Raw genomic sequence first — 23,223 nt, forward strand, 5'->3', positions numbered from 1 at the left:
AAAAGTGCTTAGTAAATAATAATACTAATAATAAAAATTATTATTATTATCATCTGTGATGTCATTTAAAAAAAAAATTCTTCAACTGTCTTTTCAACCTTTTGACATTTATTCTACCTCTTTAACTTTGTGTCGATTTCATACACCTTGTTGTGTTTTTATCTGTCTTTAATTCTGACTTGTCTCTTCTATTTTTCTTCTCTGTGAAAAACTTTGTAACCTGGATTCTAAAAGGGCTCAATACATTCTTACTATATCCAGTCACTATGTAGCCAATACAACTCCAAACTCCTTGAAAAAGTCGATCGTAATCTCAGAGCCTTGCCCAACTATCGGTGTGATCCATGTGATATGACGTCAGACAGGTAAAGGTGAGTCAAACTAACCTTTATGGCGGTAAGAACACAGATGGAGTCACCTGTATCTGAGGTGAACTACCTGTATGAGCCGCTCCACTGCTGTGCGTGGACTCCAGCAGCCAGTGTGTCGGTTTTTTTCCTCCTTGCTGCCACTCCCTTCCTTTCCATCTTGCAACATAGTCCCGCCTTTCAGCACCCTGTGAAAGGGACTCCGACTCTAATGCTCCGTCCGCTCGTATTCGGTTCCCGGGGACCCATTTTACTTTACAGGCACTTTTTCTAAGTCCTGGGCCCTTTATTTTGTGTTCTGTCTCCCTCCCCCCCGACAAGTTAAATTCTGCCAGGACTACAAGCAGATTACTTAAACAGAGCTACATACAAATCTCAAGGTAAGGCCAACTAAGTGCGTGTTACAACAGGTGTACCTTGAACTCAGCCCGGATAACTCGGCGAAACTGCACTTTTCCGTCTTGTTTTTACGGCGTGTGATTTCGTACAGTCAGTTGATAGTGTACAAGTTGACAGGGAGGATTTTAGGCGTTATTTGGCTGTTGTTTCAGTTTAGTGAATGCAGGTGCGACAGTCGAAACCATCCCTCTCCCCCCCCTCCCCCCTTCAGCTGCAGAGACGCAGGTGTAGCGAGGTTACCGTGGTGCGTTCACGATCCTTTCGCTACCGAATATGTCACCCGGGGCGATTACAGAGTTGTGATGTATTTGTGGATTTATTTTAGGTTTGATTTTCTCTTCTGTCGGGTTTTTGTGTCCGTCTTAAATATATTTTATGAGGGGGAAGTTTTACTAAGGCTAATTGTACATAGCATTTCTTGTTTGAAAAAAAGAGGAAATATTGTTCTCTGGAGTGTCTGAACGACCTTCAGGTTGTATTTGTTTGACCCTTCCTTTTCTATTTTTTTTTTTTTTAGCTACATCAGCCATCTTGCCAAGCTGCACTGCCAGTTTGAGTTACTTATCAGACTGATATTTATACACAACACTTAATTGTTCCATTACAACTGTTGGGAGGTTACAGTAGGTTGTCCTTTGTGACCTGAAAGCAACAACTCCAAATCTGGTATGGCCGGAAAACACGGTTTTATTGTTTATTTTTTACCTGGTCAGACATGAGAGTACCATCTGATCAAACATGTTACACCAGCAGGTGGAAATCAATCACATGATGTTTAAAAAAAAAAAAAAAAAAAAGAATGGCCAGAGGTGACTGCATATCTTCCTTTCAGATATGCAAGTCACTGCTAAGCATGCCACCATCTGACTTCCTGACTTGGATGGTGATTGAGATTAATTCTATCCTTTAGAAATTTCTAGTGGCATTGCTTTACCTCTCAGACTGTGTTTGTGTCCTTAGGTGTGCCTTTACCCAAAGCTAACCCGTATTTTAAGGGATCAAAGGATAAACCCACCTAGATTGAGACATCCTGCCGCACTTGAGAAACTGTTTACCTGCGCGTTAAGACTGTTAAATATTCTTTAAAGCACACATGAAGGCATCTCTAGCTGTGCTTTGCTGTTCTGTTGTTTGCGATACATTATATTCATGGGATGCTGATGATGGTTACTGGAATTTTACTGGTAGTGACTGCACTCCCTCAGTCTCTTTCTTTATTTGTTTATTTGGCGTAACAACTATTAACTCTTTGAAAGATGGAGCCTGTCGGACCTGTTCTTGTGTGTCAAAGGCCTAAACATTACGAAAGCAAAGAAGTAAGTGTCAGTCAGCAGTTAGTAGAAAAAAATGTCAAAGGTGAGGGGGAAAATAATGTATAAGAGTTAAACAGAATTTTTAATTTATCTGTGGGCTGTAGAATTACATGGAAAAGAGCAACGGACTATTCATGGGCGTGAGAGGATTCATAATGCTGACGGCCATGTAGTTCATTTTGCAATGATTTTCCCTTTGCCTATATGTAGAGGCGAGTAATCTTCCCAGACAATGTTAACAGTTGGCTTTGTCTATAGCCAATGCATCCTTTCTGTCATTTGCTAATGAAGCATTAAGAGATGTGGGCCTGTGGAGAGACCATGTTGTCATTATAAACAGCATCTCTTGTGCTTTGGCATGGGAAAGTCAAGTGTTTTTTTTTCCACTTACATTTTGTTTTCACCAAAATTTGGCTCTTGACCTTAACTTAACTTATCGGTGAAGTGCTCTGGTGCCCCCTTTCATCTTAGAGTTAAGAGTACAAAGTGCTATGTGCCGCATAATTGTCGTTAACCATTTGTAGAGTTGACCTGATGTATATTTTCACACATACATGCCTTGAGATATTTTTGCTGCTTTAGTTGATATGCAGCCATTAGGCCCAGCTATGTGCTGGCATGTTGGATTCTATTATCAGGACTTTACTTTTGATATGATAAAAATTTCCTGCTGGAGTTAATGATTTCATCACGCCATACAGCTTTTGGCAGGTTACAAATCTGTCTTCAATCTGTGAGCTTTGCAGTACGACTTCAAAGCTGACATGATCTGTGTCTAAACCCATTTCATCCCCACAGTATTGGTCCTTCTTCTTCTCTCTCTCTCTTTTTTTTTTTAATTCAAGTGTTACTCCTCTAAAGTAGCCAGTCTTGCCCTTCAAGGGCCCCAGTCGGGTTCTTTCCACAGCAAACAAACGTAAGATCAGTTTATCTCGCTCCACTTGAAAGATATGAGGCAAAATAAATAGCTCGGGCTGACTGGTGTTTGACTTAATATCAGTCCTTGGACGTCACATCTCCCCTCTCAACAGGGTGCACTGAGCTAATGAACCCCTACTGTGGAACCAGCAAGGCTGCTCCTCCCGCTGAGCTAAATCAAGAAAATGTTAGTCTAGATTAGGGTATTAGAGAGTATTAATCACTGTGTAAATACCATCTTGTGCCACTGAATGGCTGAAAATTCTTCCTGCCGAAGCTGTAATTGACTTGATTTTCAGTAATACTCAACAGAAAGCTGTAATGCAGGCCAATTAATTTAAGATGATTACAGCGTTATGGTTTATAATTTTTGACATTTTGTTTGTTGAAGCCAACATCGTGGTTGGCTACACAAAAACTGCCAATTATGTTGTTGTTTTTTTCACTTCTGTTCACATTATTTTGCTTTTAAGCTAAAGAAAAGATAATTTGGCAGAGAACACAGGGTTTTGTGTAGTTCACTGGTCTGCGAGAACTACTTTTACATTTTCAAGTCTGTGCCTCACTTTAAAATGTGGCATTGATGGAATTACATGCAGTTTTTAGAGATTTAACTGTGGGTTTAAAGCAGGCTATTATGGTAAAAATCAATATCATAGTACTAATAGCACATGACCTATGGCACAGTGCAGCACATGCTTTTATAATCATATGAAAAGAATCAGATTAATGTTTAGCGCGATGAACCGTGTTGTACAGCTAGACATTACATCAGAAAAAAAATATTAGAAATGTATCTTGACGATTTTGTCTTTCTCGTAACAGTGTTTGTGTGTCAGTGTTAATGTATTCAGCTGAAATGTAAACCAGTAGTGATCTAGATGTGGTGTGCGATCAGACGGAAACATTACTTAACAATTATATTCTACAATAATTTTCCACATTTTTATCACTTAAGGGCATTTTACTTGATAAGATAAATGATATCACAAGCCAGTATCATCATTGCACTGATGTATGTCCCAGCTCTCACCTGCTGACCAATATATTTTACACCACTGGAAAAAATGCACTTTTGTGCCCTTTTCGTCTTTCTTTTGTCTTCACGCAGATCATCCTGTCATTTCGTATTCTTTAATTCTTTTAATCCAGATAATTTCCTCAGCTGTCCCTCTGCGTTGGGTAACTAGACTCTTTTGTTAGTAACCTAAGTCTTGACGCATCGCAGTCGTCAGTAGACAGTGCCTGGTTTCTATAGTTACCGTCAACAGTCTGGGCTGAGAAGTGTTTGTAACGATATACTCAGGACAGTGCTAAACAAAATGGTGGCCACCTTGAGTCCTTCTGCTACCAGGCCCCAGCTGTTTGCAGAGAGAAACTCCATACTGTGGACAAACAGGTGGCTCATATACATTATAAGCCTTTTTAAAGGCCATCAGTGATGGTCAGCAGAAACAATATGGGCCGTGCCATTGATATGCATTCAAGCCTTATGTTTATGTAATCAAGAGATATTCCTCATCCAGGGATAAAACTTAATGCTAGAGATCTCTTGTAAGGCTGAGAGAAGGAAACAACTTTTTACTTTCAGTGGTTGAGGACAGCACACACTGAGGGAGAGGCAGGGTGTGCTCTGACAGGTTACATGAAGATGTAGAATCAGATCCACTCCGATAGCCGCTTTAAAATGTGTGGGACAATTTATGAATTCACCAATGCCCTAAAAGAAGATGTGGGCTTATTTATGTGCTGCAAAATGCTGTTGGCATCATAAAAATCAGAGGACCACTCATTTTTGCACCTACAATTGTTAAGAATCGCCCTCTTCTTCCTTGCCTTGTCTTAATCATGGCTTTGTGGTGTGCTTCGCTTACCTAACTCCTGCCCCCTTAAGCTCCAAAGTCACAAATACACAGTTTCCTCATGACCATTTAGCACAATTTATGCACTTTCCCCTAAATGTGAGCACATTCCTTCAGGTGGAACGAGCTCCTGGGTTATAGTCTTTGTTTATTATAAAAACCCTGACAACCGATAGCTCTCCATAATAAGTTTTCCTGTGCTGATCATTAATCCAAGTAAGAGAAAGAATGATTGTAGGCGGGCTCAGGCTATGACATGGTGGCATGATAATTGTTCTTTGTGCTTGTGTTTGTGAATAGAGTAGCCGGAGGTTAAGAATGACGTTGGTGCTACCCACACTGTGTCAGTGACGGTCGTGCACAGTGTGAGGAGGGCTGAAGGGGTGAATTTAAAATACGCTCAAAAAAGTAACCACGAAATGTATACGATTGAGGGCAAAACACACACGAAGACTTTGTATTCTTTCAGTACTGCACAAAGAGAACTGAAATCAAGTTGGGCCAGATCTGAATTCATTTCGAGACTTGAGGTTAGGCGGGTAGGAAAGAAGATTGTGAAGTATGTGAGACTGTTTGGTCTTTGCATCATGAATGACTCATAAAATTGTTCCAGAGTAAGAGCAGATAAAGCTTTAGGACAACGAGCTAATGACGTCTAATAAGCTGTTCTTTCTCTTCGTGTTGGTCCTCCTGACCTGTAATTTTATGTCAAGCTCATCCCTGCAGATGCAAGACATACAGTGCTTGACCCCATTCAAACAAATAATTCCCAGTATTTAGAGTATAATGTATGATACAGTTCTTTAACCAATTATAATCAGAAATGTTTTTGTGTCTGTGGATCAGTAGTGGTTAATGTTTGTAATATGACATTGCCTTTTGTTGTCTGTCCTGTGCTTTCATTTTGGTGTCATACACTGCTAACATTACCCATTTTCTAAAACTATTTCAGCCATGCTACTACCCTCCTCACTACTACTCCTCCTTGGCCTCCTCACCTGGAGTCCCAGTGCAACATGGGCTGCTAAAGTGATTGTGGTCCCACCCATCATGTTTGAATCACATCTCTACATCTTCAAGACGCTGGCAACGGCTCTACACCAGGAGGGCCATGAGACCCATTTTCTAGTTTCAGAGGGTCGCGAGGTGCCGCCCTCTCCTCACTACCATTTACAGCGCTATCCAGGGATCTTTAACAGCACTACGGCCGACAATTTCCTCCAATCCAAAGTCACCAACATCTTCTCAGGCCGCCTGACATTTCTGGAACTGTTTGACATTCTTGACCACTACTCTCAGAACTGTGATGCTGTTGTTGGCAGTGTTGAAGTAATGAACCGCCTGAAAGAGGCCAAGTTTGACCTGCTGCTAGTGGACCCTAATGAAATGTGCGGTTTTGTGATCGCTCATATCCTGGGTGTGAAATATGCTGTGTTCAGCACAGGCCTGTGGTACCCTGCAGAGGTTGGAGCTCCAGCCCCGTTATCTTACGTACCCGAGTTCAATTCGTTGCTGACAGACCGCATGTCCCTGATGCAGAGAATCACAAACACAGCTGTTTACCTGGTGCAGCGCTTTGGAGTCCATTACATTGCATTACCCAAGTATGACCGGATTATGAAGAAACATGGAGTAAAGCCTCAAGTGGCCATGGCTGACTTGGTGCAGGGCAGCCGGCTGTGGATGCTCTGCACTGACATGGCTCTGGAGTTCCCCAGGCCCACCCTTCCACATGTGGTGTACATTGGGGGCATCCTCACTAAGCCCCCCAGCCCACTGCCACAGGTCAGTACCAAGTAAGACACACAGTTGATATGCACAGGATAAGACAGTCAAGATTTTTAATTTTCTTTTGTGGTATCAAGGTACTTTATCACACTGATTCAAAATCATAAATCAGTCCTGCTCGATGACATGAAACATTTCCCACAATGGCCCACACCCTAAGTTGTTAAAATTCTGATTCGAAACACATGACAAAATGTCTGATGATTGACAAATTTTCAGGCATGTCATTTCATGCTAATAAGTATACTTTACATCAGCATTACTACAAAGTCAGAGTTCTTGTTTGAATGAATGCTTAAGCCACTGGAGACTGAAGCACTGCAATACAATGGGTAATTCACTGTACCAGAGTTTGACTTTGCCATTATGCAAATGTGTGGCTTCACAGGCAGGATGGAGAGCCATATTGTTCCTCAGGCCCTTTACTGACTTGGGAGAAGTTTATCCGTTTGTGCTCCTATATGGTGCAAGCACTCGCACACTTTATTCTTCATAGTTTTTGTGTTTGTTTTTTTTAGACCATTTGCAACAGTCTTTTTAGATATGGGAATGTTTCGGGTGTTTCCTTTTTCCACGTGTGTGTGTGTGTGTGTAGGTGTGTGTGTGTGTGTGCTCTCTGTGTTCGCCCTAAAGGATCTCAAGAGATTTAACATAAATGAAGTAGTAAGAATCTGTTCCTCATTTAGATTTATTTATTTACTTACTTGCTTATTTATTTATTTGACATGAATCTGTTTATTTTTTTGTCAACTGTTTCTGTTTTCTAAGATCAAATAATTGTTCAAATGGTCTTAACAGAATTAACCTTTTCCAAAAGTGATAATGACGAATTAATGTGCAGATTGTATTCTCAATTAATAATTTTGTTTGTAAGATTTTTGAAAATAGCAACAATTTCTCAAATCCTGTTTTGTTTTGGAAAACCCAAATATATTCAGCTATCTTTTGCGTATGTCTGAGAAAAAATATTAAATTCTCACATTGAGGAGCGTAACCAAGAAATTACTGGCATTTTTACTTAAAAACATGACTAAAATGATTATTTTAAGTTGAAAATAGTTGCAAGCAGTTGTTGCAAGCCATCATTTGTTACATTCGTAAAGATTTAGCTGCAGCATTTATGTTGAATCTCACTGTCGGTTCACTCGTATCAAATTCTCGTATTTCTGTTAATTGGCTCGTCTGTCCGGTTTCTCATCTTGTCATGTTATTTCCTTCCTACTGTCCTCACAGTCTGACCACTACTTTTTGTATCGACCCTTGCTTGTCCCCATTGTCTATTTAATCACTCGGTATATCTTATTAGCACGTCCTGCCACAAAGCGAGCCTTTATAGACGGGACTGGGGTGAGGATGGGTTTGGGTTGAATGGACATGGTGGATTTTTAGCAGAGAGGGAGGAGATTCATGGAGAGCAGAGGCGGGTAGTGATGGGGGTCCATCCAGCGTTTGGACACTGAGAGCGCGGGCCGTTGGTATCTGCTGCGGGGGGTTTTAGGAATGCCACTCCAGCCAATAGGGAGCATTGTGCTGTGTTGTGTGGAGGGAGTTATAATGGAAGTGAAGGGAGAACGAGGTCATTGTTCTGGGCAGAACTCTGGGGACACTGAGACTCTTTTATGGGGTCACTGAGGCTGCGTTGTAGGGACAGTAGGGCTGTGCTGCTGGGACACAGAGCCCAGTGTGCCCCTGAGGTTGGTCAGTGCCAGGGCCGACCTTAGCTGCTGCAGCTGGACCATTGGCCTCCTCACTCTACTTGTCCTGCGCTCCTGTTACTCCAACATGGCTGCTCTGACCAGTCCTTAGCTACTGTTAGGCGGTGAATCCTCACTTAACATTTTGCAATAAGTATTTTAGTGTACAGCGCACTGCTTACATCCCTAATGCGCATGTACACACACTCAAATACAAAATGCCCCTGTTCTGTCAAACAAAACTGCAAAAGCACTTTTGATTCAGTAATGGCAGGTTATCCAACAGTGCTACATTACTGCAGGTTTCTAGACGCAGGTTCAGTGGGTAATTCGGATAACTTCTGAGAGTACATTCTCATCTCTTGCTTGCAGGAATAGGGCCCTGGAGGAGGAGGATACTACTGCTTTCATTTTTCTAAAGGCCTGTCATGTCACTAGTTTTCATCACCTCAGAGTTGCTGTCGTCTGGTAGAAAGAAGTGCATATTGCAGATCTCTTCCTTTTGTTGTAACTGCAGTGCTGACATTTTAAATATTCCAGCAAAGTTTTATTGATATATAATATCAAAAAAAAGACAGCATTGAAAAAAAAAGTGTTATATTTAATAAGGACCTTATGTTAAACATTTAAACAGCGCTCATAAGGTCTCCATTGAAGATAGTTACTGTTGTCTTCATAACTGTGTAACCAAACTGTGATGAGCTAACCTGCATTGGCCTCATTGAGATATTACTGTATTTGCCAGTTTCAAACTTGTAAATACTGTTCATGTCGAAGCAGTAATTATGACTTGGAGCTCTGAAAAATACGATGTTGCTTTAAAAAAAAAAAAAAAAAGGAATTTGTAAAAACAAGCCAGCACGGACACTTTGCCTCAGCTCAGTGCCTGTTTCGTGATAACTGTACCTCAGCTTGATGTCAGGTTGGTCAACACTCATGATTTCACTCTAGTGCATGACCAACCGTAGGACTGGGTGTGGTTTTTAGTAAAAAAAATTGTTGAAACGAAAACTGCTACTTGTTGATTACTCAGACATTGTTTTGTGTGTGCAGCTGTGGCTCGGGTAGTGTACTGAGTTGTCCACTAAAAGCAGTGGTTGGTGATGTGACCCCTTGATCCCCAATTTAAGATGGAGAACTCCATGTAGCTGTTGATGGCATTTGAGCACCTTGCATGGCAGCTCCACCACCACTGATGTTTGTGTGAATGAGGAACTCATTGTAAAGCACTCAGTGGAACCCAGCTGAGGTTGAAAGGTGCTATGTAAGTGCACACCATTTACCATTCAAGAGAGACATGCTGCTGTTAGGCTTTCTTTGAGCAAAAGAATTTCTTTTATCTCCATTATATAGAGGTGCAGGAGAACTGTTAGATATATCAAAACCTTGCACAAGCAAAACTGACAAGATATTGCTTGTGCTGATTTATGTGGACTGAGCCTTTATATGACCAAACTATGATGCAGACTTAGATAAGAATGTGTTGCAATATGCTTGTGTTATGAATGTTTTTATTGAATGCTACTATTGTTGGTAGTTTAATGCTTTGTTGATTATCACTAATGTTTGAGTTTTTTTCTTCACTTCATAGAGCAGGATTTGTATGGTTGAATTGTTTTTATATTTGTTGATTTACCAAGGCCATGCACACCCAGATACATACATGAACAGAGCTTGTGCTGTGCCGATCTCTTCGGAAAGCAGACTTCAGTTGCATTTTATGATGCACAATTTATTTGTTGGAGAACAAGGAGCAAAAAAAAATGGGAGTTTTTTGTGAAATAAGGTTAACTAGGAAAAAAAATCATATTTTTGTAGACGATCAAAACTAGCCCCTAATAAACAATATGGGCTTTTACGATAAAAATTTCAGGATTTGAATTTATGTTTCTATAATCTGCACCAGCTGGAATGCAGTGATGACAGAATGAACTTTGTATGCTTGTCCACATAATCATATTATTGGTTTATGGTCCGAGAGCCTTTCAGCTTATCTGCGTTGTAACATTGGTATTCATTATTCTAACATTATTCAATGTTTTCAGTGTACTGCATTGTCATTTATGTGACAAAATTCCGTGGGTTTTATGACTCATCATCCCACAATAATCTTTAAACCTGTAAATCATGCAGAACATGGTTTTGATATAAGCTCACCTGATTTACGACCATAAACGTTATCGTCACGTAGGCGTGGCAATAAAGCATAAAAGATAGATGTCGTGTACAAAGTTTATATGAAGGTGCTGTTTTATTGTTATCATGTATTTATTTTCAAAGGAGTGGAATAATCTGATGAAGATGTTAAAATGCAGTCATATACATTGTGGGTCATTTGACTGATTGCAACAGTTGGGAGGGAGAACTTTAAAAAAAAAAAAAAAAAAAGGAACCATAGGAATTACAATACAACTCAGGCCTAAAATTGCGTAGTTGTGTTGCATAGTACTGTTACACTTGTTGTTTCACAGGCATTCAGCCTCTATGAAGTGTATTTTATAGCTCTTACAGTGTTTTTCTTTTTTTTTTTTTCATATTCCCACAGGATTTTGAGGCATGGGTGAATGACACAGCGGAGCATGGCTTTGTGGTCGTGTCATTTGGAGCTGGCGTCAAGTACCTTTCCCATGACATTGCTCACAAACTGGCAGGAGCCCTCGCCAGGCTGCCCCAGCGTGTCATCTGGAGGTAACGTACTTCCGCTCATGCACAGCTGTCACTGTGACTGATGTGAACAGGACTTTCTAAAGTTGTGAGCCTCATGTTACCGACAATCCTCCACTCAGCACTCAGGGGGCTTTGAATGTTGCAGGACAGAGTATGTTTGTGATATTTTTTTATGTGGACCCCCAGCTCTATAATACTGCCATAGCACATTGTATCATAAATACAACACATTGTTTCCCTGAGGCAGGCTGCCTCTAGAGGTCAAAGTCCATCCTCACCTCACATTAGCTCCAGGCTGTTTTCTGAGGTTATCTAGTTGATCAAACAGAAATAAGTACTGGATCCTGCTCTCCAGACACTCTGTTCCTTCCTCTGCATAACTTGCAGAAGCTAACGACGAAGACTTCACATTTTAATAGTGAAAATACTTCTGCAATTTTCATATAATTTGGCTAAGTCACAAAATCAGACGTGATGTATCCTGAATGTCTGAATACTTTTTGTGTCTCGCTCATAAACGTACAGATAAATACCTACGTGTGACTGTCCTGTTCGCTACACAGGTCGCGCAATGTCACATTAATTTGTTATAGCCATGTGACAGGCAAAGTGCATCTGTGATAGGGACAGCAGAGTTGCTGCAGTATCTGTGCAGGTGTCTGCACTAGGGTGTGAATGCAAATGTGGATGACTATAGCATGACTTATTAGTAAGAGCTCCTTTGCAACGAGTTATCTAAAATGTTTTTGCTTTCTCAATGAGAAGAAAAAGGCATGATTAATACCTAATCTTTTTGCAATCATTTACAGCACCCCGAGGCAATGTCCTGCTAACTCTGACCTGAGTAGCAAATGCTAAAAATAAAGGACAGAAAGTTAGACTGATAAGAAGACAGGAAAAGAGTAAAGGCTAGTTTCACAACACTTTCAAATTCCACCCGTGAACCTGGTAATCCTTAACTCTTATCTCAATCTTTGTAGGCATTTGTGATTCATTGACAACATTGAGTGGTGCTGCTCTTGTCATTGTGGTCCCATATATGTTTATAGAATAGTGAATTAGTCAGCCAAAGTAAGTTGTTATATCTACTCTGTAATACAGATTGCAGGGTCATAGCCCTTTACTGCTGTACATAAATACATTCTGTTCCCCAAATCTGACTTTCTAAACGTGTTTGATGTAGCTGGGTTCATACAGAAGTTGGTGGCTGTTGTATAAGGTTTTCATTCGTACAAACACAGAACACAGTTTACAGTAATGACACAACTGACAAAATGGCCAAGTAACCTTTCATTAGGTGTCTGTGCCAAAATAATTACAGTGTTTGTTTTTTTTTTCCAAGTGCAGTTTTTTTTTTTTTTTTTTTTTAGTTTTCGATCTAAGATGTGACTTTTGCCTTTGGTTTGTTTTTCAAACTACTGGTGAGGTCCTGAGAGTTTTTATTTAGTATTATTTCATTCTATTGAAGTTTAAGAAACTTTAAAATGTTCTCGTTGACCACACAGAGATTAAATACTGTTGACAGTGTCTGGTTCAGTTAATACATTACCCGTTGACTCGTAGCAACAATGATATCACTATTGTTCCCACAATTGTCTCACAATGCTTTGGGGGGAGGGGGCAATGTTCCCCGTTGACCCCACAAGCAAGAATAGTGTTCAGAGTTACTCATCGTTAGACAAGCTGCTCTTCTGAGCTTAAAGAAGAGTGTATGTTGTTGGTGATGTCTGTGGATATAACATAAAATAATCAAGAAATTAGAAGAGAGAATTCCACGTTTGGTTGTTATCTTCAGAAGAATTACAATGAAATAGACAAACTTTGATAATTTCCTAATCAGAGGTGGAAATTGTGCATTCCTTGTAAAGATGACACTAATTTCACAGATATTTGTAAAGCAAAGGAAGATAAATATCAAAGCTCAAGGTGGATTATGGCTCGCTTTATCACAAGCATAATAAACTCTTTCCGTGGTCAGCCTGGTTATTTAGTAAAGCCTCATACTGATATATGCCTTAATAAAAATAAGGTAGTTGAGGTGTCTGGCTGCTTTTCTTTAATTTAGGTGTTGAAGGGGTCGTTTATAGCGGAGGGGACTGAGGATGCATGAGGTATGACCTTCTCAGCAACCTAGCATGCTAAGAACAGGGTTTAATAGTAGGAAGTCACAGTTGTACAGACTTCAAGAGGGAAGACAAGGGGCTGGATGAAGTGCCTGGCAGGACCTCAGAGATTCAGATTGTTGCAGCAGTTTCTGCTTGGAATTGGATGGGTGTCAACAAGCTTGTCATAGCTTTTGGTTCCCTGATTTCCCTTCATAGGAAAATGACACTCACCGCTATCTGACCAGGTCTACATGTGAAGTCCAACATTGATTGGAAACTTGTCGGTCTTTAAGCCCCAAGACTTGGAATGTGACATTGTATGGTGATGTGGCTTTCAGTGGCCCTTTCCGAACGAAGAGCATAGAAAAGGAAGAGGACTGATGAGAGGGACAAGGACCAAGCCAAATGAATCGTGTCATTGATAATTGGCTCCATGAATGTAGGCTTTGATAGGCAGGACAGTGAATTGGTGCTTTGTTGAAGAGAGAAAGAGAGATGAAAGGGTTTGGGTTAGGGAGGGAAGCAGACGGAGATGGACAGATGGGGGTCGTAATGTAGCATGCATATGCATTGTGTGTGGAAATGCTTCCCCACACACAAGACAAGACATCAGCACACACATATATAACAGTGTACGCATTCACCGTAACCAGTATAAGACAGAGGGTTAAAACCTAGATGTCTATGATTAACAAGCAAAGCCCTTCTGCTATTGGCTTGTTGTTTAAGTAAAGGAGATCGACTTTAAATTCCTATTTGTGTATCTCATGTGTACTGAATACAAACAGTGCATCCTCACTAATACACTAGGCACACAGCTAAAAACTAAAAACTACAGCCTGACCGATATTAGATTTTTGGGGCAGATAAAGTATAAAAAAAAGATTGATATTGATATATTGACTGATTGCATACATATGTGTGTTGAATTATATCTCTTAGCTCTTACAAACGAGTTTGCATTGCATATTCTATTCAGAATTCTATTCCAAATAGCCTAATACTCAATAACTGTGATTTTTTTTTTTTTTAATATATAGGTATGTCTAAAAATGACAAAGGTCGTAATCTCTTGTCTGTGAAGCTAACTAAGAAACTTATGCTTCAGATTTGTTTCAAACCATTATTTCTGTGAATTTAACTACAATCAGAAACTTTTTTTTAATTGCCTATTTCACCCTAAGCAAAATATTGCTGTGAATGTATAATTGTCACAAACAGTAACTCATGGTTCTTTACTGCTGAGTCAAGATATGAATAGTGCCTCTGCTACAAGAGGAAACTTTGTATGTATCTGGTAGAAAACCAGACTTTTAAACTTTATCAATCGTAAATGCAGTGACTAGAGTTGTTCGGTTTAGTGGGAGTATCAAAGCGTGAGCATTGAACAGTTTGTTTATGTAGGTTAGCATTAGTTGGACTCCTGGGGCCTCATTTATCATTAGTGCGTACGCACAGATATGTGCGTAGAGCATGTATACGAACATTCCCACGCAAAGTATGGAATTTATCAACTTGTCCTTATACTTGGGAATGTGCGTAAATATACGCACATAATCTAGCGGTAGAATAGTGAAACTACAAATAGAAAGCATTCAGGGATTGTGACCACTGGCATATTCCAGCGTAAGATTGGAGACATATGCGGCATTTCCCAGCCATCACTGAACAGGATCATGCCGGCAGTGTTGGATGCCATAACTCCCCTGGCCCCAGCCTACATCCAGTTCCCTTACAGCCATCACCAACGAGCCCAAATCAAACGGGGACTTAACGCCGTCGCTGGATTCCCAAACATAAGTGGAACCATCGACTGCGCCCACAACGCAATCAAAGCAACCATCACTAATGAATTTAATTTAGTAAATAGAGAAGGGTTTCATTCAATCAATGTACAAATAATTTGCGATGCGCATTTGTCGCTATCCAACATTGTTGCCCGGTGGCCTGGAGGAATGCATGAGTCATTCATTGAGCAGAACAGCTCTGTGGCTGTGCATCTCCAAGCAGGAGCTGTTGAAGATGGCTGGCTTGTTGGTGAGTGTTACAGAGTATGAAAGTATTTTAGCTGGACTTAGTGTGGTTATCTCATCTGGAGTGATCAGGGTTATCCGCTGGGTGAACGTTCTGTATTAATTCGTCGTCCTCCAGTTGCAGTCATTTCTCTTTTATGGGCTGTGATGCATATTTTTGGCACTGAGCTTACTGTCAAACCAGTTTTTTAAAAAGAAATTCTGCTGGCGATCTGTCCTCTGACTCAACAGAAATAACTGCCGTGGTTGTCTTGTCCTATGCAGCATTTTTTCTTTTGCTGCTTATCCCAACATTTAATGCACCAAACAATATTTTCTGGTTTGCTTTAACCTGGCTGACAAGTACCTCGATTTCAGTTTCAGAGAAGTTCCTCTTTTTTGCCCTTTTTGCCACGATGATGACGACAGGTGATGAAAAAATAAATCTTCACTTGCTTTAAAAAGAGGCGTGTTGTTGCCGTATATGGTGATTTGGAGGCATTCCTGAAGGCAACGTGCATGAGCACGGAGGTTAAGAACAAGTGGGATTTATCAACACTTATTTGTGTACGACGTACGTGCGCACGTTTTCTAAACACATTTTTTTGTACTTACGCACACTCTAAATTTCATTCGTACAACAGAATTTAGAAGCTTTTCTACGCACTGATGATAAATGAGGCCCCTGGTGTTGTTATATTGCATGGTGGGAAAGGGCTTAAATGCTGACGCATTAGTTTCCCCTCACCTGACAAGCTATAACAGAAGCAGCAAATAAAGCAGTTAGTGATGGTTGTTACAGGAGAACAAAAGATGGAGAAGTCATTTATTACTTTCTGACACTGAATCTTAGTTGGGACAACGTAGCGTGAAATCAACAACGAAGACACTGAATTGTAGTTTACTGACCTGCCGAGTTAGTAGGAAGTGATGTTCTGATGCCAACCTTTCCATCTGCTATTAAACTGACTTGACTGATAAACTATAGCTGGCCAGCAAACAGATGTTGCACAAGTGACCTGACCCTGTTATTATGGGGACAGGTTATGTTACAGTCATTAAAAACTGGAAAATAGTGGTGTTGCTAACTTTCCAGTGTTGTGTTTCACCAACTAGTTAGTTGCTTACTCTGAAGACACTGCTTTACTCCATCGTCTGCTCAGCTGGGATGTATTCTCTGCTTGCTGCATGTGCTGCTTAGTGTTAAACAGTGCACTCTGCTAGAAAAACTATGTGATTGAAGAGGAAAAAATCCCACCGAGCCAGGTGGGGTGAGTAGGGAGGTGGCTCCAGCACGGCGATGTTCTTCTCAGTCAGGAACTGTCGGATGCTCAGGGCATTGTGAGCAGACGTGCTGGTTGATTGTCTGAAGGGGAAAACCTTGTAGTTTGTAGTTTGGGTTTGAAATATATCTCTCGTGACACCAGTCCTGGAACTTTTCTGGTACAACTCATATTTTCCCATACCAATACATTTGTGATGCGTCAAAATTGTAGGGTCAATAAACAATCAGGCTCTGCGGATTAGGATTTGTGATTTGAAGTTTGAAAACAGCATTAGTTAAAAGTTTAAATAACAGTGATTACAAATCAGAAAAAAGGGATGAGACAACATAAACAATAGCAATATGAAAGGTGTAGCAACGTGATCATACAGAAACAACAATGAGAAAGCTGAATACAAAAGGGCGTGGTTAAGCACATTAGTCACATTCTCCCTCATGTCAAGAAGACAGGTTAGGTCAGACAGGGAAATATAAACAGGAAGTAAAATACATACACATACAAATAGAGGTCACAAAAAATATATAGTTTTTGTGATTTATGAAGTCCAGTTGCACTTATAATGTTGCATTAGCGCTATCTTAGCTACATGCAGCTTATTGGGAAATACACCTCTCCATTTAATTTTTATTTATTTATTTATTGTTTTTGTATTAAACTTACTTACATGAGGTTTTGAGGCAGCCAGTGGAGACATCAGAGAATTATTCATTCAGGTACAGAAATTAGATATGATGTGTCAGTTAGTGGGTGGATTTTATTCATCCTTATCAAACAATAAAATGTGTTTATATAATTCAAACAAAGGGCTGGTCCTAATATCAGCATATACTCATTCTCCAAACCTGCATCCGTGTGAAGAGGTTGGCATCTGGTGTATAAGGTCTTCACTGTATAAACAGTTTGGTAGAAAGTGTTAATTAGTGAGCTTTAAAAGGTACTGGTTGTTGGGTTTTGTTACCCTTTGCTTCTATTGTGTTTGCCACGCTAAGCTGACTCTAGTTTTATATTTACTCTACAGGCTTAGGACTGTTTCTAATCTTTTCACTGAACTTTGTAGGAAAGATAATAAGGGCATGAAAAATGTCAAAGCATTCCTTTTGAAAAAGGAGTTGATAAAAAATACCTGTCAGTATTTGTTTGGTCACAGGTCTGACAAAAGACTTGGGCTTTGTCCACAATCAAATCCTTGCATTGACCTTGCAGCTCCTTGTTTTTTTTTTTAAGAAACAGCTGTATTTTTTGCATATTTATAATATATTTTCTGCTGTAAATGTTGTTTATTGACTTGCCGTACTTATTTTTAATGACCACGTTAATCGTCATTGTTATGCACCACAATACCAGGAAAAATTCTTTGCTCAGACTTGCTTGGTAGTAAAATCAGTTCTAATTTAGATTCTGATTAGCTGCTTTTGAATCACACAATGATTATATTGTGTCTATAAAAGCAGCAGTCCAGATGCAAATTTATCTCTGATTTTGAAATTTAAAAGCCATTGAATTTGTAGCACTAAAATTGGGTATCTGAAATGTCTGCCTCTAAATTAAACTATTTAATCCTAAAGAAACTCATTTTCACTTCTATTTTTAAATTTCGAATCACAAATTCGAGGTTCTACAATTGAAATCTTATCTATTCAAGTTACTAAAATTCAGATCTCAAAATTTGGTGTTAAAGAATTAGATCTGTAATTTCAGTGCAAAAAAAATGTAAATGCTAGAAATTCTATCGCTTTTAAATTCCAAAATCTTGGTGAGATAGATTTGCTTTCATACAGCAGGTATCTGTTGCAGTCTTAGTTGATAATGCAAAACGAAAACGATCAGTATGTGTTCAAACTTTCTGTTAACTGCTGGCTATTGATTGATTTATTGAGTTTCCATTATACAGAGAGTAGTTAATGGGTAAACAAGGGGGTAAATTTGGACACAGCTTAAAAAAAATAAACTTTAACTGCAATGAAACTGTGGAAGTGGACTTTTGTAGTAGCAACAGCATTCAACTAAAACACTACGTCATTAATAATTAAATATAAACATGTCAAGAGTGCTATATGTACACTTTTATACCATTATCAGCAGTAACAACACTTCAGGAGTAAATATGACCTTTTGTGCGACTACTTAAGGTTCAATTGGATGTTCATGCACGGTGATGATATGCTCTGCTCAAAACTGGCGTTGTCTTTGTCAACATTTCTTGTTGGCATCTTTCATTGTTCCCCCTTTCCTTTTCTTAGATTTTCTGGCGTTCCACCCAGTAACCTTGGCAACAACACCAAGCTTGTAGATTGGATGCCTCAGAACGACTTATTAGGTAAGTACATTAGCAGGACAATACATAACGTGTACCTTCAGTCTGACTGGCTTAGTGAATTTATTGTATTGTATTGCTCCATACAACTGAAGTGCAGTTAACGGCACTTGCAAAACCCTTCAGATGAATTCAGATACCTTACCTGAAACTTCTCATAGTGCTGGTTCATGGCATGTTTTGACACAAAGTTCATCCCGGGAGTTTATACAGATGCTTTTCATACTACAGGTGTGGCCGACTAGGTTTTGTGCGGTGTGGGTTCCTCCCATACCTACTTATTAACCATAGTAATGGGTGACGTGATTGTGTAAGCCATTTTGTGCCTCTCAGGAATGAGGAATGTGTAACAACATTCAAATGTTGACACCTAGCATTGTATTCTGTGATAGTGGAATAGCACTTTTGTTAGCAAAGACTGCAAATACTGCAATGTTCTGCCTGTCTGACTTCTTGCTAAGTCCATAAGAGGCATTTGAAAGGAAACAAAGCAATAAAACTTCCCTACTAAAGTCTCTTTTCTTATGTTATTGTGTCCTGTCTCACCACAGTAAGCACCACACCCAATTCTTTCAAAATTCAGTTTGACTTTGAAACTGTGCACATGGATATATATAGCACCTTCACTGAGAGGAAAATTCAAGTCTACTGTGTTTAAATAAATTACACCTTTTAAAATCATTACAATAGGTTTAAAGAAAGTAAAGCTTTTGCAGAGACATTCCTTCCTTAATAGATGCACTGTAATTTGATCAGTTTTCTATTTAAATGATGCGTATCTTGAAGCACAGAGCAACACTGAGCGCTGCTGTGTGTCGACCATATAATCTGTAGAATATTCAGAAAAACTAACCCAGTGAATGTGCCTTGTCAGAAATGACTAATGAACACAATACCTAACATGCCAAAACCTACCTCATGCTTGCTGTCATCTAGGTCATGCTAACACAAGGGCCTTCCTGAGCCATGGGGGTCTGAACAGCATCTACGAGGCCATGTATCATGGGGTGCCGGTGGTTGGTGTGCCCCTGTTTGGCGACCACTATGACACCATGACCCGTGTGGCAGCCAAAGGAATGGGCATCATGATACACTGGAAATACATGACGGAGGAAGACCTCTTCATAGCCCTGACCAGCGTCATCAAGGACACCAGGTTAGATTGGTCTTATGCTGTTCAACCACAACATTAAAACCACCTGCCTGAGAAAGTATCTTTAATCCATTGGGGAATGGACACTGGACCTCTTGGGTGTCCAGAATATTGGCAGCAATTTTTTTGGGGTCTTGAGGGTTGTAGGGTGGTGTTTCAATGGATTAGGCCTGTTCTGGTGCATCCCACTGATGTTTACTTACATTGGGATCTGGGGCGTTTGAAAGGCCGGGTCAGAACCTTGGGCTCTTTGTTGTGTTCCTTGAGCCTTTCCCGAGCAGTCTTTGGGATGTGGCATTCCGCATTATCAGGCTGTGGGAAGCCGCTGCCGTCGGTGAGTGATCTTGCCAATGGGTGGTGTGCTTGGTCTGCAACAACGTTTAGGTGGGTGGCAGATGTCAAAGAAGCATCCATATGAAGCCCAGGACACAAGGTTTACCAGCATGATGTTGTATTGTAGAGAGATAAAATTGTTCACTAAAGCTGTCAGAGTTATGATGTTGTGGCTGATTGGTGAATGCACATACATATGCTTTGTGTATTAGTGTTATTGTTTGTCAGTGCCCTCTGGTGACTATTTATGGCATCACTACTCTTTAAATTCATGGTGCATACAATATTCTGTTTTTCTCTCCCACTTTTTCATACTTGGCTTTACTCTGATGTTATTGTACCTGCAAAGCTAGCTTATGAAGGCCTAAATCCTTTGTCTTCGCCTTGTGTCTTACTACTTAGATACCGCCAGCAAGCACGTCTTCTCTCCAACATTCACAAAGATCAACCAGGCCACCCTGTGGACAGGGCCGTTTATTGGATCAGCTATATCCTCCGTCACAACGGTGCCAACCACCTGCGCTCATCTGTATACGAGGTGTCCCCCTACCAGTACTTCCTGCTGGATGTGATTTTTACTGTAGGGGCTACCTTGGCTCTAACAGGCCTTGCCCTGCAGCGGTTGGTACGATTGCTGAGGGGGAAGGTCGGGGACCACAGCAGAGGAGGTAACATCAGGGATGATGGTAACATGGCCAATGGACATTGCCATAGCGAGAGCATGGCCAATGGGAAACACAAACGCAATGGCTCCTTGAAAAACGAGAAGAAGATAAATTAATGTTCTGAGTGGCAAAGAGGGACGAGGAAGAAGTTGCCCTAAGGACTCAGCTCTAGGTTTGGTTAAGTGGTTTTATGAAAGCTTGGAAAGGAAGCTGTTCTTAGGTCTGCGTCAAGAGGCAACTGCTACTCAGAGCATGGAAGAGGCTGTAGGAGGATACACAATGCATCGTGTGAGGACAGAGCAAAGCATCGGGTGCTCAAAATCTGTGTGTGTGTGTGCGTGTGTGTGAATGTGTATGTGTGCAATAAGGCGAATTTAACAAAGACTCTTAACAGCAGCTACAGCAATACAACACTAAATTTGAATGTCTTTGAGGATGAAATACAGGAAAGACACATTGGAAGAAGTCGTTTCAGCATGTGCATCTTCGCTCCTGCATGTTCTCTTTGGTCTTCCTGCCTTCCTGTGCAATGGAAGGATCACGAAGAGGGGAAATCTTGAGCGCCAACCCCTCATCCTCAGAACAAAACAAGAAAACAAACAGCTTTTGAAATATTTCGGTTTTAATGTTTTTAACTGCAATCTCCAAGTGTCTGGTAAACTGTAAATAGAGCATAAATCTATTTATTACTGTACAAAGACATTTTAAGGATGGATCTTTTTAACCTATCTTATTTTTAATTTATTTCATATATAAGTGGTGTGAAAATATGATAGTAGATTGACACTCCCTAGTCTAAGGTCACATCTGCACAACATTGCGTCCTTCACATTCGAGAAACAAACGAAACAAAAACTGATAGCAGTCGTCATTGTAAGCATGCACAGGTCTGTGCTTTCTGCACTTGCATTATCCACAGTATTCACTGTGGTCTTCAGACTGATCAGTATGAAAATGCGCAATTTTCCCTTTTCACATGGTAGTGCCAACTTGTGACTGCACTTAGCTGTGCAGCGTCCCCATTGTCTCCTGACTGACTTTTGTTCTGGTGGACAATAACTCTGCTGAACTCTGTTTGGCTTATCCGTGTGAAAAGGTGATTATGTAAAATTGAAAAGATACAGCAATGATAACTACTGAGGATACTATGGATAGGCAGAGCCAGATCAGAAATGTGCTCTAGCTCATCCAGACAGGTGATAAGGGATGAGTCAGAGCATTATTGATTTATGATTACTTGCTTCGTCAGTCCCATATCTTAATTCTACACCCCTCATCTATTTATTGCATAGTAAAGAATAATCACCTAATCGCCATTTTCAGTGCTACACTCAACTTTATACTTCATTCATAATTTATTTGTTAATTATTTGTTAATAAATGCACTAACTCTAACATGTGTTCCAAATACTAGTTTAAATGATACTATTCAGGTAGGAATTCCCAATTCAGTGCTTTACTTCTGTATATCTGTTTGCTGTTAAAGTTCATGTACAAACTAGGCACACCTTATGTAATTATATTAATTCTGAGTGTGATTGATTCACATTCCGTATGTGGCCTTTTATAATGCAACTATATGTGTATACAGTATGCTTGAATACCGATGTGCATGTGTGTGCTTGTTGTTTCAGTGCTTGAGTGTTTTGGATCATTATACAGCAATAGACCAACTGTATGGGTGACACAAAGCAGATGTGGTATGTCTTTATCCACGGAGAGTCATGTAAAAATAATTACTGACTTCTTAGTTCTGTGAAGTTAAATCGTATGCCCAAAAATATGCAAAGGATTCCGTCTGTTCTTTTCTTTCAGTGAGACTGAAGTTGCCTTCCGTGACTTCTCTATCATCATTATTTTACTCGTGTTTCTTGGCCAGCATTAAGAAGCTGTGTCTGTTCATTTTAAATGCAGATGAGTGGATGAGGACGGCTGTAAGAAGAGAAAAAGAATGCTATAGTTCCGACAATAAAGGTGAATCCCGGTACTTTTACATTGAATAGTAATGTGTCAAAGTGACACTGATCCCCGCAGTGAAATTCTCTTTTCTTAAACCCCCGTCAGTGAGATCAAAGTACAAGGCGAGCTGGAAGAGTATCTTTAGAGTTTGTGGGGATTCAGTATCTTGCTAATGGATATTTCAGAAGGGCAGGTGCTCATGGACATGGGACATGAAAATCTCATGAACAAGAGACCTCCAGCTGGGTGATTTATCAAACCGCCTCACATACTGTATTTTCTGTCACTGTTTTTGCGGAGAGGACCAGACATCTACTTTTTAAAGTTGCAAATTGCAATAGTATTTTTGGCATCCTAGCAAAAAGACTGTTTACCAACTTAATAAAG

General features: G+C 40.1%; 1 protein-coding gene across 1 annotated transcript; it reads left to right on the forward strand.

The window, feature by feature from the left end:
• Window positions 1-578: 578 nt before the first annotated feature.
• On the forward strand, window positions 579-22,877 carry ugt8 (UDP glycosyltransferase 8). The gene is made up of 6 exons (XM_008298475.1): window positions 579-748; window positions 5,813-6,645; window positions 10,888-11,030; window positions 18,653-18,729; window positions 19,663-19,882; window positions 20,615-22,877. The coding sequence occupies exons 2-6, from the start codon at window positions 5,815-5,817 to the stop codon at window positions 20,991-20,993; spliced, it is 1,650 nt and encodes a 549-aa protein (XP_008296697.1). The 5' UTR covers window positions 579-748; window positions 5,813-5,814; the 3' UTR covers window positions 20,994-22,877.
• Window positions 22,878-23,223: the final 346 nt, after the last annotated feature.

Source organism: Stegastes partitus, unplaced genomic scaffold (genome assembly GCF_000690725.1).
Source record: "Stegastes partitus isolate 25-593 unplaced genomic scaffold, Stegastes_partitus-1.0.2 Scaffold29, whole genome shotgun sequence".
NCBI classification, from domain to species: domain Eukaryota; kingdom Metazoa; phylum Chordata; class Actinopteri; family Pomacentridae; genus Stegastes; species Stegastes partitus.